Genomic DNA, 18,441 nt, shown 5'->3' on the forward strand with positions numbered 1-18,441 from the left:
GAAGGAAATTAGTGTCTTCCCAAGATCCAACAGCAACTGTGTGGTCTGGCAGCATCTCACCTTACTGAAATCTAGGTATCTGCTGGGACATCCTGCACTTGGCTGAGGGTGATTGGGTAGGACATTTAGAACCTTTCAGACATGGCTTAAACTACTCATGGGATTTGAAACTGCCATAAACGTGTCTTTAGTGGTACCAAGCAGGCTCTTTGATACCCCATCCCATGCTTCCTCCTTAACAGCCAAAATGGGAGTATACCTTTACCACAAAGTGCCCTCTCTGCAGTCCAGAGTCAATAGCATCAAGGAGCAAAGCCATAGGATTTTTGCTGGTTGGCTTTGGCAGACAAAGGGACAAAAGGCGCAGTGTCTGCCAGGGAGCTTGGCTTCTTTGTCACTGTAGCTGTAGCTATTGGTTTATTTGTGACTAGCAAACTTGGCCTAGAAATAACCTCTTTTCTTGCTTATATTCACTCGAAAGAAAGTCTTTGTCAATGTCTGTCTCAGGAAGCTGCACTGCAATTCCATGAGGCAGCATTCACAATGCTGCCACGCCTTGTGAGGAAGACAGCTGGATCACACAGTTCAGCTAAGACCTGCTTTTTAGTCCTCTCAACCCTCCAGTTCACCTTCCTTTATGAAAACCCTCACGCAAATATAGAAATGTACACATTTTTCTTGCAATGGAAACTCCTAATGAGACAGATCCAAAGGGCATGATTAACATGAAGTAATAATGTCCCTAGGAGATAGGGAAGCTCAGATACAGCTTCTGCCTTGCAGAACTTCAGCATTTTAATTGCCTAGTGATGGCTGGAGTGCTACAACACCCAGACTTTGAATTAATCCAGCTGGTGGACTGGGCTGTCAGATACGCTAAAATCTATTTGCTCTTTCTTATCTGTAGGTGCTACTCTTTCATTTGGGATGTATCTTTAAACACACTTGGTCTAGGAATTCCCAGTCTGTGTGTGGAAGGTTACATAGTACTGATGTTTAGACAAGAAACTTATCCTGCATGAACTAATCACATTAACGTTGTGTTTCCTCACACCACATCTGCATTTCAAAGGTTGGTTTCCTGAGAAGACAGATAGGAATTTAGGATAATTTTTCTTTTTTTTCTGTGGCAAAGAAAAATTTTCCTGTGGACTAAGAATGCTGGATGTCAGAAATTAGATACCAGAATTTCAGAATGCTGGATGTCAGAAAGGGTTATTTCCACCTGCCTGTATGTTGTCCCAGCTGATATTACCTCTATAGAGTGGTATTTTTAGCAATTGAGCTATCATCTATGAATTATTTGATGTGCTTTGCTCTACATTTTCATAACATTTGCAGTCTAAAATTTGGCATGACTTTCTTTGTGAATTTTCCTTTTTATAATGCAAGTTTTCTGTTCTTAGGTCTTTATAAGGTTGTGGCAGATAAGACTCCATATGTCAGCATTGAAGAAATTGCAAGAAAAGTCTCTATTGGGCCAACAAGGTTTGGCCATCCTTCTTTCTACAGTGCCAAGGATATAAAATTGGAAAATTTCACTATCAAACATGATGAGCAGATCACCTTCAACTCAGTGGAAGAGGTCCATGGAATAATGGCTGTGAACTGTGTCGTGGTCAGAAATAACCAGTCTCATTCCCTTACTTTGCCCCTTTCACAAGAAGGAGAATTCTATGAGTGTGAAGATGACCAGATATACACCTTAAAAGAGATTGCAGAGTGGAAAATCCCCAAGGGTAGAAACAGGATTGTTAAACTTTCCACTGCTTTACATATGTGGGACTCCTCTAGTCCATTTCCTGAGAATTTTGATGGCTGTTTGATTCTCATGCCTGTCTACAAAGTGCAGGCAGTAATGAAATGTAAGTAGGAATAAAATCTGTGTTCTGTTGAACTTGGTGTAGCTAAGTACAAAAGTAACCTTAAATACACAACATTTTCTTAAACTAGCCATGAAAGATTCAGTTTGTTAAAAATTCCTTATCCATATTTGCCACTAATGTTAGTTTCAAGAGGAAGAAAGATAAAAATAATATTTTGCTTAGTATATCTTTATCATCTGTTAGTTGAGATTATTACTTTGCATTTCTTTCTGTTGCCATTTTGTTGATGACTACAATTAAATCCTCGCAGAAAATATGTGCATAGTAAAAAGGTTGAGTTTAGGAATTCTGTTCAGTTCCCAGATTCTCTTTCTTTGTGTCTTAGACTTCAGCCATGGAGAAGTCACTTGATGGCTTCATATGGCTATGTCTAGGAGGTAGAAAAAGAAAAAAAAAAAACAATTGCACATGTTGCAATACACTTAATTACCACTTAATTTTCAGAATGAGGATGTTAGAGAAAGGAAAATCATATTATTTTATTCTGTTGCAGAAACAAATATCAACTGAATATAAACACAAAAAACTCATGGACAATTTATGAAACCTGTAGATTTGAGGAAGCAGAAAGATTAGAAAACCAGTATCTTTAAAAGTTTGTGCTCTGAGTTTTTATTTTAAAAAACTCCAAAATATTTATGACATTAGTTGTTCCACCAAAACCTTGACACAACAGGGTTCTGATTGCAGGGGAGTAGCTTATCTTTTGGGAAGGTTTTGCTGCTTGTTGCATTTACTAGAAGCAAACCAATGAGCTCCATAGAAATTGAATCCTAACAGAAGTATGGCATTCATGAGGATATTAAGCAAGAAATCTTTTCACAACTGAGCATTTCTCTGTTGAATTATATAAGCAAATGGACAAAAGAGAAAGAAATAAAAGCAGGCAGAGATTGTTAACACAATATACCATATGCATAATATGCTTATCGTAAGACATTCAGCTGTGCTTGCTATGTGATTTAATGTGTGAGTTTGGAAAATATAACTTCACAAGATAGAGCAATTGTAATGTAGAAGTAAAATGTAAAAGTAATGTTTGCTGTAACTCTAGCTAGATTCAGGGATCTAGCTCATCTCCTGAAGCTCAATTAACTCAGGTTTATTGCTATATCCACTAAGATATTTGTGCAGAATCAAGAGGAATTTAATGCTCCTGAAAATCTTCAGAAGATTCAGAAATATTCGACATTCACTTGTCTTCCAATCAGTTATTCCAATAAGGATTGTATTTGTTGTTTTTATTTTAAATTTCATGGTGTTTTCAACATTTAAGAAACATTGCATATGTCCTAAATAACTATTTAATACAAACTGGAAAAGTAGGCTTCATGGTACATGAATAACTACTTTCTTGTGAACCATGAAGAATGGATTTTCACCACTTTTAGGAGAACTATAAATAGACACAAGATAAATTATGAGACTTACTATCCACTTTAAAAAAAAGATTCCTGATAACTGGGATAAATGATCACATTTTCACAGGCTGTGAGCAGGAATCCTCTATATGTCTCATTATTAATAATGAACAAGTTGTGTGTGTGGAACTCTCACAAATGCACATAGAAAGTTTCATTTTCACCAGTCATTTTCCTTTGTTGTCTTTTCCTTGTGGTGCTCAGGATGTTTATCACCTCAAGGTGTCAATGTGACAAAAGCAGAGTCAGAACGAACAGACCCTGAATCAGTGTCATAGAACTCCGTCATGTAAAATAAATCCGATACCAACTTTTCAGTATAAAATATTGGTATGTCCTGCTACAAGGAAGTGTGAATCCAGTATATACTATCCCTTTGTGTAGGTCTATACAGAATAAATCCTATATAAGAGAGTAATTAAATATTATTTGCTTGTTAAATTTTACTGCCTTGGTCAACAATCTGTGGTGTCACTGACTTGGAGCCAAATTCTTAAGCAAGCCTTAATTACGTAGTCAGCTTTGTTCTTGGAAGTTTTGCATTCAAAATTTTGCAATTTCAGTTGTGGTAAAAGAGCAGTTGTTCCCTGTCAGGTTGTTAAATTCACTCGCTCAGTTCTGATAGTGAATAAAACCAGGTGAGGCAGAAAAAGATGCAACAGTTCCAGAGAGGAACATAATATTAAAATGTCTTAATTCATAAAAATAACTTACTCTTAGTTATACAAAGACTTAGCCATTTTGTTAAGTGATATTATTTCCCAATAATTACAGATGTTTTAATTATTCTTATAAATATCAAAATACCTTTTTTCTCCCAGTCTGGCTATAGCCACAACATGTTGTTAATGGATCCAAATGCTATTTATTTATTAAAAATGTTTCCCCACTCATTTCTTTAGAGAAACTCTAAACCACTATGAAGTAAAAGAATAAAAATACAGCTTGCACCCAATAGTTTGAGAAGATAAACAACTGATTAAACTTGGAGGTATTGTGGGGGAAATAGTGAATTAGCCTTTTCTTTTTCTTAAACTTTGTGTTCACTTGCACACCTTATTGTCTCTTCATTTCTGTGGTCTCATGCATATCTGATGACCATATCTCTCAAATTACAACAATTAGACTTTGGCTGGCCCAGTTAGTAGTGCACATTTACACATGGACATGCATGCCTCAGGGAAAGTACTTTTGGTATCTGGCCAACAGGATGTGTATTTTATTTCAATGTCAGTTTGAAAACAAAACCCAATATATTTCTTTTTCTTTTCAGTTCGAAAAGACATAATTCATATCCTCTCAGATCTGGATGTTGAGGTCAAGGATGTAACAGACCATTATGATATTAGCTCTTTCCTTCAGCCACTTTCTTTGGAAGATATATTTGAAAGAACAAGCAAAGAATTTCCTATGGTTGCTCAGATAATGGAAGGGCCTTCGGGAAACCAAAAACCTTATAACTTATTGTCTACAGGGAAAGAGATTGTCATCTACAAAAAGTACCAGGCAGCAAGAGTCCTAGCCTCTGAGATGAGAAGTGATTCCTCCAAAAGACATTATTTAATCCCTATGAGCTACAAAGGAAAGTTCAAGAGAAGACCTCGGGAGTTTCCAACTGCCTATGACTTAGAGATAGTGAGAAATGAAAAAGAACACCTTCATGTTGTAGCAACTAAAGCTTTTACTTCCCCTCATGAAGAGCTTTTTTCTGTTTCAGTTGGAGATCAATTTCTAGTTCAGCAATGCCAGACTAGTGAAGTTCTATATGAGGGAGGAAAGAAACTCATAGATGTTTTAGCTTGTGAGCAAATACTAAGTGACTCATATAAAAAAGTGCTCCTCCCTATGTACATGGAAGGTGGCTTTGTGGAAGTGGTTCATGACAAGAAACAGTACCACCTCTCCGAGATTTGCAAAGAATTCCATTTGCCCTTTAATGTCAAAGTGTCCGTCAGGGACCTTTCCATTGAGAAAGATGTCTTGGCTGCTGCGCCTGGTCTGCAGTTTGAAGAAGAAATCACAGACTCTTACTTGCTGATCAGTAGTGCCAGCAGTCCAGTGGAGAGCTGGGAGATTCCTGTGTATCGCTTAAACATGTTGGTCCATTTACTCAGCAAAGATGTCCAGACAGCTGCACCGCCTGTGACGAGGACAACAGTGGAAGAGGTCAGCGAAGAGGAATACTATATGTTGAGAAGATATGAAAACCTAACCATTCATCCACCACCCAGGCCTCCCAAAAAGCCAACAACAGCACCACCACCTACTTTTGCAGTGCCTAAGCAAGATGTGTCTGATGTACTGCAGGCTCCAAAGGTAAGGTATTCCATCTTGTCTTTGAATGTCTTACAACCACAGGTCATATTCTGTGGGTTTAAAGTCTTCATTTCACTGTTGCATCCTTATGCCATGTACACAGATGGCTCTCAGCTCCCTGTAATGGGCAAATTAGCAATTACAGACAGGAATGACTAAAATCTCCAGTGTGTGTTAATTGATCCATGAAAAACAACGGAACCATGCCGACTCACAGCAGAAATCTTGGCTGTATAATTTTGCATGGATAATCCTTTACTGCACCATTGTAAAAGCGAAGGGAGGAATTTGAAGTGCCTGTATTTAAATCTTTATTAAGGGGAAACATATGTTTTCGTGATGTAAAGATAATTTTGCTCAGCTGGAAATTGTGGAATTAAGTTCACAGAGAGACAGGTTGTATTGAAATTTTTGAACTCATTGTTTTGCACTCACCCAAGTGGGAAATAGGTTTGGGATTAAAAAAAAAAAAAAAAGAAGCAGTTATTTTAGAATAGAAGCTGATATTAAAAAAGAAGTGCCCCTTCCAGGACAATTTTCTTGATGTTTAACTAACTAAGACAATGCATTTGTTTTTTAATCTTTGTGTTGGGTCTGGCTGAGGTGCAGTTGATTTTCTTCACATCAGTCTGTGAAGTATTTTTTGGATTTTAGATTTAATCAGGACTCATAACACACCAATCTTTTGGCTGTTTTACAGCCATGCACCTACACTGTCAAAGCCTTCTTGATTTCCCAGGCTTCCCCAAGGAAGTTCATTGGGGTTGGGCAGGAGGTTGGGAAAGGACATAGATGGGGGAGCTGACCTCAGTTGACTAAAGGGATATTCCATGACACATAATACTGTGTTCAGCAATGAAAACTGAGGGTGTGATTTGCCTAGGAAGGCAACCATAACTCAGAGACTGGTGGGACAGCAGTCTGCTTGTGGGAGGTGGTGAGGGACTGCCTTTGCATCACTGCTTTAGGAGTTTTTCCCCCTCTTTTCTCCATTTATTAAGCCATCTTTATCTGAACCCACAAGTTTTCCTACTCTTGGTCTTACCATTCTCTCTCCTGATGAGATCATCATCCTGATGTCAGGGTGGACTGAGCACCCTGTGTCGTGATTGCTGTGCTTTAAATACAATGGAACTCATGTTATTATATTTTGGGGGATTCAGAGGGAGTTCTTTTTTTGTGTGTTGGTATGAAACTGAAGGTGAATTGTAGCCCCTGATAGGGCAGTGTTTGTGAGTACCTCTCTTTGCCTGCTGGAGGTGTTCCTTCTCTCTTTCCTCAATTCCAAGACCACATGCAGGCCCAAAGCTCCACATAGAACCTGGGAGATGGTTACAACCATCTCAACAACCATTACAACAACAGTCTATAGGAGAACTGAATGGATAAGGTGGCTCCCTAAGATAAGGGTATTACCAAAAAAGATGTGTCATTTTCTCCTGTCTTTACTGCAGACGTGTCTTTTCTTCTAATTTTTGAGCATTGAGCAGCTTAAATAAGACATCCTGTTGTGCAAGGAAGGATACATGAGAAATTTGTCCATGGAGCTCACAGGCAAAAAATCACCCTGGTACAGGCCAGGGGTAAAGAACTGAGGGAAAGTTCCCTAAAACTGTGTTTCTGGTCAATCTGTACCCTTGTCAGGAGGATTCAAACCTCCTGCAGTTACTGATGGCTGTGTGTGCAGAAAAGCAGGTGGATGCTGACTCCAATAAGGCTCAGGCAGAAGATAATATTTTCCTAAAGTGAGAAGAGAGCGGTAAGGGTAGAGGAGGGATGAGCTGAGGTTCTTTTGCACATTAATGAGTGAGAGCAACCTTAGACTGCAGCTGTCCAGACAAAGGAGATAATTTAAACACTGTTTCAGAAGACCCTTTTTAATTTTCTGAAGGGCAGGTGACTGCTATAAATAAATAATAAACTGCAGTCAGAATGCTTGGAGTTATGCATATTGTAAATCTCCTCCCCTGGGAAGGTGAAAGAAGTAGAGATCCTTTATTCACTAGATTAAACATCCTGAGCTGTAACATATTGTGTTTAAAGTAACACAGAATACATTATCTTTTCTATCTTGAGCACCATGAGTCCTCTGAGAAGATGTGGATGGTAGCACCTAGGCTCTGCCTTGGCCCCTATGCAGTGCTAGGGGACATTGTGGGTTTTTTTAAAATGTGTCAGGAATGTCTGAGGGTTCAGAAAGTCAGAAACTGTGACAAACTGATAAATAGCCATCTTTGCATATTTTGTGACTATGCATAGCCTTATTTGCATAAATAACAGATGAGCATCCTAATGAGCAGAACTTAAGCCTGACAAGGTGGCAGCCTGGGATAAGCTTTAGTGCTGCATGAGTTGCCACGCTCCTCCTGCCGGCAGCTCCCTGCCTGGTGCTTGGGGAGTTCTGGCTGCTTGCTGGAGAGGGGTGAATGGTTTCCTTGCACACCAGTTTGGAAGCTCTGCTTGGTTTGGAGCTCCAGGATAAAATGCTGCTGCTGCTGCATGGGTCCACAGAAGACTAAGATCTGCCTGTTTTTTGCCAATACCTGAGGATTATCTGCAAGCATGGGTCACCTTTTGCTACAGCTTGTGCTTTGATCGCCTCAGCTTGCAGCAAGGCTGTGAGGGCAGAGAGGCTCCAGCTGTCTCTTCCTGCTGTTCTCTGACCTTGGTAAGGGAACTCTGGGCCCAAAAGCAGGGCTGCATGCTTCACTGCATGCTTTTGGTCATGTGAGTCACTGGCTTGTATGAGATTGGCATCCAGTGTGGACTGGAACCTCAGAGGAGAGTGAGAACTGCCTCTGCTTGTGTGCAAGGTGCAATGCTGCAGAGACATGGATGTCTGCACACTTCAGCAAAGTCCAGAGACAGCAGACGAATTCTCAAACATGATACGGCTGCATTAACTAAGCACTCTTCCCAGTCTCTTCACAGGGCTAAATAAGTTAGCTCAGCTTCTGCTGATACAGCTTTCACTTCCAGAACCTGGGATCTCTGCTCTCCCCCCCCCCCAGAACTGCACAGACCTTCCTTTTCCCTCTCATATGAACATTTTGTTTGTGAAAGAAACATCCAGACCACATATGTTTGCAATTTTATATTACTTTCTAATTGAATTAAAAAAGACAACCCCCAAGAAAATGCGTGTAAACTAAACAAATGAAAAAAAAAGCTGGTATTAATGATGAAAATAACCTTATACTTTGTACAGCAGATATCTATCTGATATTACTAGCCTATAACAGGTATTTATCCAATAGCCAATACTTCCACCCACAAGCACCCCCAGCTGAGGACAGGAATGACATAACAGCTTGTATCCTTTGTCTCATGGTAAAATGTATTATAAAATTCACCAGAAATCTACATTCTCTTTGCTAGAATAATTGGAATGAATTTCAGAGAGGGTTTTAACTGACATATAGAATTAAATGGTCATTCTGTTCCTGGTTTGTGAGCTTATCTAGAAAGTGATAATGAAACCCTAGAAGTTAATGCTACTGATTCAACAATAGGGCATCTCACATTTTTGCCAAGTGGTTCCTGGAGAGAAATTCCTCTGAGAGTACTCAGTCAGGACCTCACTTTCTAGAAATGAAAATTCATATAAAGGGAACAAACCAGATTTATCTGTTTCTTCCACACATTAGAAACATCACTGCAAATATGACAAACCAAGTTTTCACTTGGTAACTTCTTTGAAAATAGTTTTCTAAAATTTACATTTTTACGTGCTCAGAAACCCACTGTTTCCTTCCCTTTGAGAGGATTCAAGCAGCAAAAGTTTTCTAGCTTTCTCTTTGCCTATCGGTTCAAGCAGTAAATATCCTAAACATTTAAGAAGGTGTTAATCTATATCCCTCAGTGCTTTGCATTAAATTGAAACAAAGGGTCCACATCAAATATTGCTAAATGGAATCTTAATGAATGCATGGAAAGCCACAATTTAGCCTTGTACTCCTAAGACCAAAAGGCGCTGCTTAAGGGACAAAAAAACCCAGTATTTCACTCCTGATAAGGAGTAAGAGAGGTTAGTTCCATCCAATGCTGTTATCAATGGTCTGTTTAGTCATGTATCTAACCTGAGCAACAGCAGAATCAGTAAAATATCCACCAGCTGGATTGCTGCTAAATAACTTCATGAATGTGGAACTGGAAAAGTCAGTCACAAGCAGTAATCTGCTCATCTCTGGCAAGAAAGCTGAGAGAATTCCAGCCAAGGAAACTTGAATTTAATAAAATAGGAGCATCAGGGCATGATAGTTAATCGTCATTTTGTGCTAAGGTCCATTATCCTTTCAAAAGTCATTACAGTGCTAAGATACCAAGAACTTTCTTGCTTCCTTGCTTTTTATTTCAAAATTAAAATTAAAGAAAAATTATCACTTCCATCTGGCTTTGCAGTTCTACAAACTGAGCTATCGAAATCTGCCATTAACATATTTATCGCATCTGTCTTCACAGCAAAATGAAGACTTATCTGGAATTAGTTGATAAGACATAAGCTGCATTTCTCAGCAAATGAGTTTTCCTGTACTGTCTCCTCTCCTTCCTCATAAGTATTTCTTTTCTGCTTCCAGTGTATTTTTCACATTTTTTGCTGCTTTATAGAGTAGATTTAACACAAATATTTCTGCTGTGTAGCAAGAAACTAACCTTCCTAAACAAAAACATACTAAAAAATGCACACTGGACGGCCAGAAAAAAATAGGTAAGAACAGACTTCAGGAATTAACAATCTTCTGGCTCTAGAAATGAGGAAGAAAAAAGAGGTTCATTAGTGGATACAGAAATGTGCATATACAAACATAAGGAGGAGGGTTTCTCTGACAGGTGCAGAACTGTGGTTGCTGATGGTGCACCTGTGCTTCCTCTCTTTTTTTTTTTTGTCCCCACAGAAGAGGATGCTTCCCACTCCCTGGAATCTCACCCTCTCTTTCCCCCTCCTTCCCCACATCCTAGCTATTGTTTATCCCTGTCATTTTCCAGTAGCTTTGTAACTAACATGTGAAGGCTGGAACTACATCTCTACAAACTGAGGACCACCTCATATTGTCATTGAGGCCAATTTCCTAAAGTGTCCCAAAATCCTATCCCCACCACAGCCTCACCTGGTGAATCAGACCCCAGTTCCCTCCAAGTCCTTGTGCTGAAGCTTCTCACTTCTCCAAGAGCCGCATCCACACTGTGCTGTGGGTTCCTTTCCCTCCTAAAACCCATCCTGCGACAGATATGCCTGATTTCCCCCAGACCCATGTGTTTGAGTGCCCCCATGCTACACTTTTCATGTGCCCTTCACCCCACCCCTAACCTACATGATATTGGTTCCCCAGTCCCCTGTGCTGCTTTCAACAGGCTTGCCTTTTCCTGTCCTCGCTTCTTCCCAACACGTCTCCTCTTCTCACTCTTCTCTCACGCAGAGAGCTGGAGCCAAGGTCACAGGCACAAAGGAGTGGGAGCTGCAGGCACATCTCAGGTTACACACAGGCTTTTGTTGCCTTCCCCAGCAGCATGTATGCCAAACCTCAGCACAGGATCAGTCTCCTGCTAGGATCTTAGGGGAAAGCAGCATGTAGGTGCCAACAAGTGTCAAGCACTTTGATTTTCTTGTTGGCTGGACAGTCCATGCTGAAGGATTTTACATTGATGCAGAGATCCTTTTAGCTGTGTTGGATCTGGGGGCCATTTTCTGGAAAGTGTATCCACATCCTACTATGCTGGGCTGAAGTCTACACATGTGCCATCCCATTTCACCTCCTGGGGTTTTCTGTAGAAGAAACCAAGCAGTGCTGGCTGAAGACCAGGACTGCTGGGTGCTGTATGGACTCTGAATGAATCAACTGGAAGGGGTTAGAAGAACTGGAAACCTTAAAGCCAAAGCTAATGAAGGACAGGAGTTTTCCTGATATTCTCAGTACTCTCTTTTCCTTTTAAAAAATATTAAAAGCTTAAAATTTTCACAGAGAATCATCAAGTCAGCAGTAGGCACTTACTGTGGTTTGATGTTAGTCTCAAATCTGAAATACAGTGGGGAAGATATCAGTGTGCCTGCCAGAAGGACAGACAGTACATAATTGCCTGAAGAAACAGCAGGGCAATCTGAGGTGTAAGTCTCATTGCTGAAAGGCATTAGTGATACAGGAAATGCTGATATAGTACATGGAATTAAGGAAGGTACAGATGAACATTTGGATATGCTGACTGATGAAAATGCCAACCGGTTAAAAGCAAATTGCTTAATTTAGAGCTAAAAATGAATTACTTGGAGAACAAAGAGAAAAGAAATATAAAAATAAAGAGGATGCCCAGAAGAAATAAAAAATTGAACCACATGAAAATATGGAACCCTTGATAAGAAGGAAAATCCTGAACAGAGTGTGTGAGCCAAAAGCCATTGATGTCAATAAGGAAAGAACTGGCTGGCATATTTTTTTTCCTGTGTCACAGAAAGCACATAACATAAAAAACCACACAGCATAAAAAGATCACATAATTATGTATAATTCTCAAGCAGGACAAAAAAATTGAATAAATCTAAAATCTGAGGAACCACTGCAGCAGAATAACTCTCCAAAAATAGAATTTGGGGAGTAGGGGCACGGAAATGTCTTTTTTTTCAACTGGGGTTCAAAGAAGCCTTACTTCACACAAAGCTGATCTGCGGGCTGCATTTTACTGTTTGTCCCTCTCCTCACAGCAAGAAAATTGGAAAATTAGGTTTGTGGATAGCTAGCTGTTCATGCACTAGCTGTTATGGACTGTGTTTTGGACTTTTATTTGGAAATCACTAAAGATTTTTCCAGATTAAAATGGCCAGAGATAATCTAAAGCCCAGCAAATTTCCAGCAGGAAGCACAGTCCCCATACTCCTGCAATGCCTGTCTGCAGCAGTGGCAGTGAGCAGGCAGGCAGCTCCCCAGGATGCCACAGAGCCAGCTGCCAGGGCTCTGGGCAGCTTCCAGACTCTCTGACTCCATCCCTGCTCAAACACCTTCAGGAACTTTCCTAAGCTCTGGAAGCCAGCTGGCCTGGGGTGACTGGTGTTGTGGTGTTGCGAGGGTCCCCAGGACGAGGTGAGAGATGAGAATGCGACTTCAAGTTCTCGGAAGGCTGATTTCTCATTTTATGATATTATATTAAAAGGAGTGATATATTAAAACTATACTAAAAAAAGAGAAAGGAGACATCAGAAGGCTGGACAAGAATGAATAATAAAAACCCGTGACTGACCAGAGTCCTGACACAGCTGGACTGGGATTGGTCATTAAGTAAAAACAATTCACATGCTGGGTAAACAGCTTTCCAAATCACATTCCAAAGCAGAAAAACAGGGAGAAGCTGAAGCTTCCCAGCTTCCCAGGAGAAGAAATCCTGGCAAAGGGATTTTTCATAAAATATCACAGTGACAGGCTGGTGTCCCTGCTAGCAACCCTTTGGACTCCTTATTTGTGGGAATTTGCCTTGGGGTGCTCTAACCACCAGATTAGGCCTGGGAACTGTGGAAAGAGATAGTGACACAGGTTGAAATGAAGTCCAATGATGTTTTCCAGGCACTGTGTAATCAACTAGTGTTGATAGAGCCACTGCTAAAAAACTATGGGGGAAAAAAATAAAAAGAAGGAGTTTCACTTAAGTCACTTAAGTGTTGTATGTGGTCAGTGTAAGGGACAGCACTGACATTGCCCATTCACATTATGCATTCTTTCATGAAATTCAAGATTTGGCAGTACTGTCAGTGGAGAATTCTGGTAATGAAAGCATCCCAGAAGGTTTGGATAATGCTTTGAAATATATGCCCCATGACAAGAAATGATAAAGTTGCTGTCAGTGTGACAGCAGGGTCACATCCTAAAACACCTGTAGCCATGGTTCACATTTTTCAGAGAGTCTTTGCAGTGAGGAATTGAGTGATTATCAAGGAACAGAGAGTGCTGTGGAGGCACTCATCAAATCCATTAACATTTGTAATGGCTGTCCAAGCCCTGGGCTTTCCTTCTTTACTTTTCGAATGTGTTAGTCCATAGACACGGCATAGAAAAATATGATAAGGGAGCTTTTAAGGGCTAAAAAATAATGTATTGATTGTCTCTACCACAATTTTTTTTTTCTTTATCTGTAGAGGTGTATAATTTACACTGAACTTTTTCAAGGTATTTAACAATATTTTGGTCTTGTTTTGCCTCAGAACACAAAACAATTTTACTAGTAAATAGATGTCATGGCAGTGTGTTGTGACATAGTGGTCAGATTTTCTTTTCTTTTTTCTTTTTTAAATACAGAATAACCAGAGGAACAAAAATGCAGAGTATTCAAGTCTGTTGTGATTCCTGTAGTGCCACTGAAAAACCAGAGCAGTGATCCCAGGCTTGCAATGACTGTAGGCAGTGGCTTGTATCAGTAGTCAATCTGAACTAATGTGATGGAGCCGAAGTAGAGAGTCACTTAATAGGAGTCACTGGGGAAAAAAAATGAAAATAAAGGAAGCTCTTTGCTAGTTTGTGGTGTGTCATGGACCACCCTGATGGAAAACATTGGTGATGAACCCTGCTTTAGTTTGGACTCTAAATTACCTAGAGTTGAAATATGTTTAATAAGCCAGGATAAAACTATTCCCAAAGCATCACTTTTACACTTTAAGAGTCTTTGAAAAAGTAAATAATATTTTATGTGTGAAATGAAGAAACCATATCTGGAAGGTACTTTTAGGGATCCATCTGTTTTGCATAAGTAGTAAATGCATGTTCTACAGTATTAATGAGGAAGAAGTGGTTCAGTTTGCTTGTGAATTACTGTCATTTGAAGGGAAATGTGCCAAGAAATTGAACAGTAGCTCTACAAGAAAATTCTGGCCATGTGAGGAGAGGGGTTCACAGGAGCTCAGTAGGTCTGGTTTACATCATCACTTCTGTAAATGTTGCTTCAGTGACCACAGGCAAATCACAAAAATATCATTGCCTCCAGATACATGAAGAAGCTGCCAGATGTGAAGAGGGATTGTGGATTTACAGCTCATTAGTTTCTTTATAGGGATGCTTAAAGCTCAGGTAAATGCAAGATACATTGCCTCACTTTCAGTAAGGGTCAGAGCTGCCTCACATTTACTCTGGAGCAGTAACCACACAGACAGTTGCCATGGAGTATTAAATGAGCTGTAAATCCATGCTCATTTACTAGGTGGCAACTTGTTCATGTAGCTGTCTCCTCTGCCTGTGAAATGGGACACAATGCTTCATTTTCACATCTTGGATATTTGTATAGATGAGAATGATTTTTCTATGTATGAAGTATTTTGTGCATTGACTACTGCAATAGCAACAACAATATTATCATAAAAATAATATCAACAATGGAATTACTGGAGCTTAGTACATTTTAGCCTTATTTAAAGTTTTTAGCTGGAAGTTAATCTACAAAAGAGGTGAAAAAAATAAGTGACAGTTGTCTAGGACAGATGGATTCTGAAGTATTTGAAAGAGGAAGAAACAAGAAAGAATAACTTATTTAAGAACTTACACCATAGCAAGGTGTTAACCCTGAGGCTCACTAACACCTTTGAAGGATCAGTCTTTTGTTAACCACTTCATAGTTTATTGCAATAGTAGACACAGGTCTTTGTGCTTGTCTTCTGCCTCTGCTGTGGTCTATCTGGTGTCTTTAGCCTGGTTGTCACCCGTTAGCTTACAGAAGGTAGAAGTTGGTTTCAAGACAAGGAGAGTTATGGGTGGAAAGTCAGACATTTCTTAAAATGCCTCCATAAATTTCCCCACCTTGTGGGACTTTGGCAGATGATAACACTAAACTAAGAGTTGCATGTTAAAGGTTAGTTCATGCAAGTACAAAAGGTGTCAGCAAGGGAGGAAAATGAGGAAAGATAGCTACAGTACAAGTTACATCTATCTATCTAGCTAGCTCTCTATCTCTATATATCTATACATCTGTATCTTATATTGATACATCATACGTGTATAAAAAGTAGTCAGACATAACTGATGATGTATAAATAAATGCTGGGCTAAAAGGTTGTTTTTTGAAGTCAGCCTGACACATCATTTATACTACTTGCAATGATGGAGCAGCACCTCAGTTTGGGTGGAAGAGCGGATTAAGGAGCTAAGCTAGGAAGGTGAAATTGAGAACTAGTGAAACAGAAAAACAGAATATCCAGTTACATTCTATCAAACTGTGAAATGGGATGGGAAAGCAGAATTTATGTAGGATGGAGGGAATTGCATTTTTGTTACAAGAAGGCTGAAGCTGAGCACTTCTCTTTTTAAAAATGTTCTTTTCCCCTTGTGGATATCTTAATTCATAACAATCCTGCCCTCATTGTCTCTCATATAAAAGTGAAAAGCAGTGTTATGTAAAAAAATCTGCTGTGTTTGACACAGCTGGATGCATACATACATGGTGGCTAACATGAAATATCTGCTCTTCACCTGTTCTTTGCACCTCACTGAACACACAGACCAGAGAGGTCTTGGTTTGCCTCCTACTTTTACTCCATATCACCAACACCTGATGCTGTGAAAACCCAGGGTATCAACCTCCTACACTGTTCATATTGCCTCTCTGTTCTCATGGTTCAAGCCATAAGAATATGGATGCAAAAACATGGGAGTTAGAAGGAAAACAGAAACTAAATCCTCAAACAGCGAGCTTAGATTTTGCATAAGGTTTTTCATTAGTTTGCATCTTCAGAAAAAAATAGAGATAAAATCATCTCATGAAATATTGAAACCACTTCTGCCCATATGAATAGCTGAATGTGAAACATCTCGGTCTATGCTCTGAAACTGAAAATAAACCTTCTTATGAATGCTATGAGTTATTGAATAATAATATGGCAGTAGTCTAACGCTGCTATTGTTGAACCTAAATGAAAACCCTTATTAATCATGGATTTGACAGCTCATTCAGTTATAATAATGTTTTCTGTCAATCCAAGATCTCATTATAATTGGATCTTACTTAGAAAGGAAGATGCTCCATTGACTGCTCAGATGGAGAAAAATACAGGTTTGAAAATGAAAATATCAGCCTGAATTCTGTTTCCAGGGAGCCTGCTTATGCATTTACAAGTTGGATAACAGTTTAATCCTTGCTGTGTGTCACATTTGGATGTTACTATAATAAGATTCTCTCACTGACTAGACACCAGCTCTACAGTCATGACAGTGAAAGTGAAAGCGGGAAGAGCAAATGAAACTTATTCTCAGGGATGCTGGTGTATCATCACCACGACCTAGTTGCAAAGAAATAACTGAAATAGATGGTTTTTCTACAGAAAGCAGCATGTTCAGCTGTGAATTTACAGCTAATTTAGCTTCCTGCATGCCCTCTTTTGTGGTTACTCAGTTTGCAGAAAAAATTAGATATTTCACATGGCATTGAGAGGAGATTAAGTTGCTTCCAAACAAGGCAGAATAGTGTGCTGTAGGGGTGTTTACAGAGAGAGTTAGTGGCAAGGAGCTGTAAATTCATTCCCTAACTTACTGCACAATATCTTTATAAACAAGGCCAGAGATAGAAGCAAAAGCATCCAAAGTGGTTATCAAAGCAGAGGAATATTTGAAAGCACTCAGAAAAGCATTTCTGATAAATGTCATTTGGAAGACACTCTGTGGGCTAAATCTGTAAATTGCATATTGGAGGCCCCAATTTTGTGGGTGTAACAGAGGGAGGTAGGGCATTCTGTGCAGGTCACAATTCATTGAGGACACGGAAAATACAGGGTAAGTAAAACTTAGACTCAAATTTAAAAAAGAAAGTTTTCTAGAAATCTCTTTTCTAGGGCAGCTGAAACAAGAACTCCCACAAGCTGTTCTGGTTCATTGGTAAACTGGTGTAGTTACAATAATTGGGAATTTAGAGTAATTTTCTAATGAGTAGTATAATACTAACCAGCATAGAGACACCAGACTGTTTTCACTGCCTTGCAGGACAAGGGGAAAAAAATTCTGATAACCTCAGGAATTCTTTGCGTGAGTGTGAGGACTCACTGATTGTGTGCTTGATCCTACAGCAGACATGCACACTGAAAAGAAATTAAGTAATCTTTTCTCCCTCCATGGCTCAACCAGAAGAGGCACAGATGGGAGAATAGGCTGTAATCCACACCAGAATTTAGTAACTGCATTGGGACAATATACTTCTTCTATTATTTGTCTTCAATCACTGCAGCTTAGCTCTATCTTTTATTTTGCTTTGTGCCAAGTGAAGACAGTTCAGGTCCTCGCTGAGATTGCAGTGCTTGAGAGAAATAAGGGCAAGGCTAAGAATGAAAATGTTACAAATGTGAACAGGAATAAAAATCCAAGGGAAAGTAGAAACTGCTTGTTTTGGTTTTGTTGTTATGTATTCCTATTTTATTCACAATTGCTGACTGATTTCTCATTTCTGAATGAATAAATAGCAGTTAAGATTTGTTTCAGGTGAAGAGTTGATGCCAGAGGGGATTTCTTGTATTGTTACAGTGCAAAGATCACCGCGTTACAGACAATCATATGCCTCTACAACCACTCATGCAGTATGAGTTCGTGAGGGTTATACAATGGTTTATAAGGTGCCTGTTAGCATAAAATGCCCACAAAATTTATTGTGGAACTATGTAATTTGAATGGTGGAATAATAACTCCAAAAATACTTTTCAAAATATATAACTTGATCAGCAGCTGTTGAATCCATAAAATAAATATTTATATTCATGGAATAGCTCTGAAAAGGTCAAGTAGGAGACATTTTAATCCATGTTTTCAATTTGTCGCTATATGTTTAGAGTAATAAATCATAGCAGCTTTCAAAAATAACAAAGGCAACAATAA

At 39.3% G+C, this 18,441-nt stretch overlaps 1 protein-coding gene across 1 annotated transcript in view; it reads left to right on the forward strand.

Annotated features, from left to right (window-relative positions):
- The window catches only part of THEMIS (thymocyte selection associated), a 71,877-nt gene that overhangs the window by 20,251 nt on the left and 33,185 nt on the right, over window positions 1-18,441 (forward strand). Inside the window, exons 3-4 of the mRNA XM_071437099.1 lie at window positions 1,407-1,865; window positions 4,581-5,623. Of these exons, the coding sequence (XP_071293200.1) occupies window positions 1,407-1,865; window positions 4,581-5,623 (1,502 nt within the window). The remainder of the gene's footprint in view (window positions 1-1,406; window positions 1,866-4,580; window positions 5,624-18,441) is intronic.

This window comes from Agelaius tricolor, unplaced genomic scaffold (genome assembly GCF_023055355.1).
Source record: "Agelaius tricolor isolate 1412-34295 unplaced genomic scaffold, bAgeTri1.0.p SCAF_1, whole genome shotgun sequence".
Classification (NCBI taxonomy): domain Eukaryota; kingdom Metazoa; phylum Chordata; class Aves; order Passeriformes; family Icteridae; genus Agelaius; species Agelaius tricolor.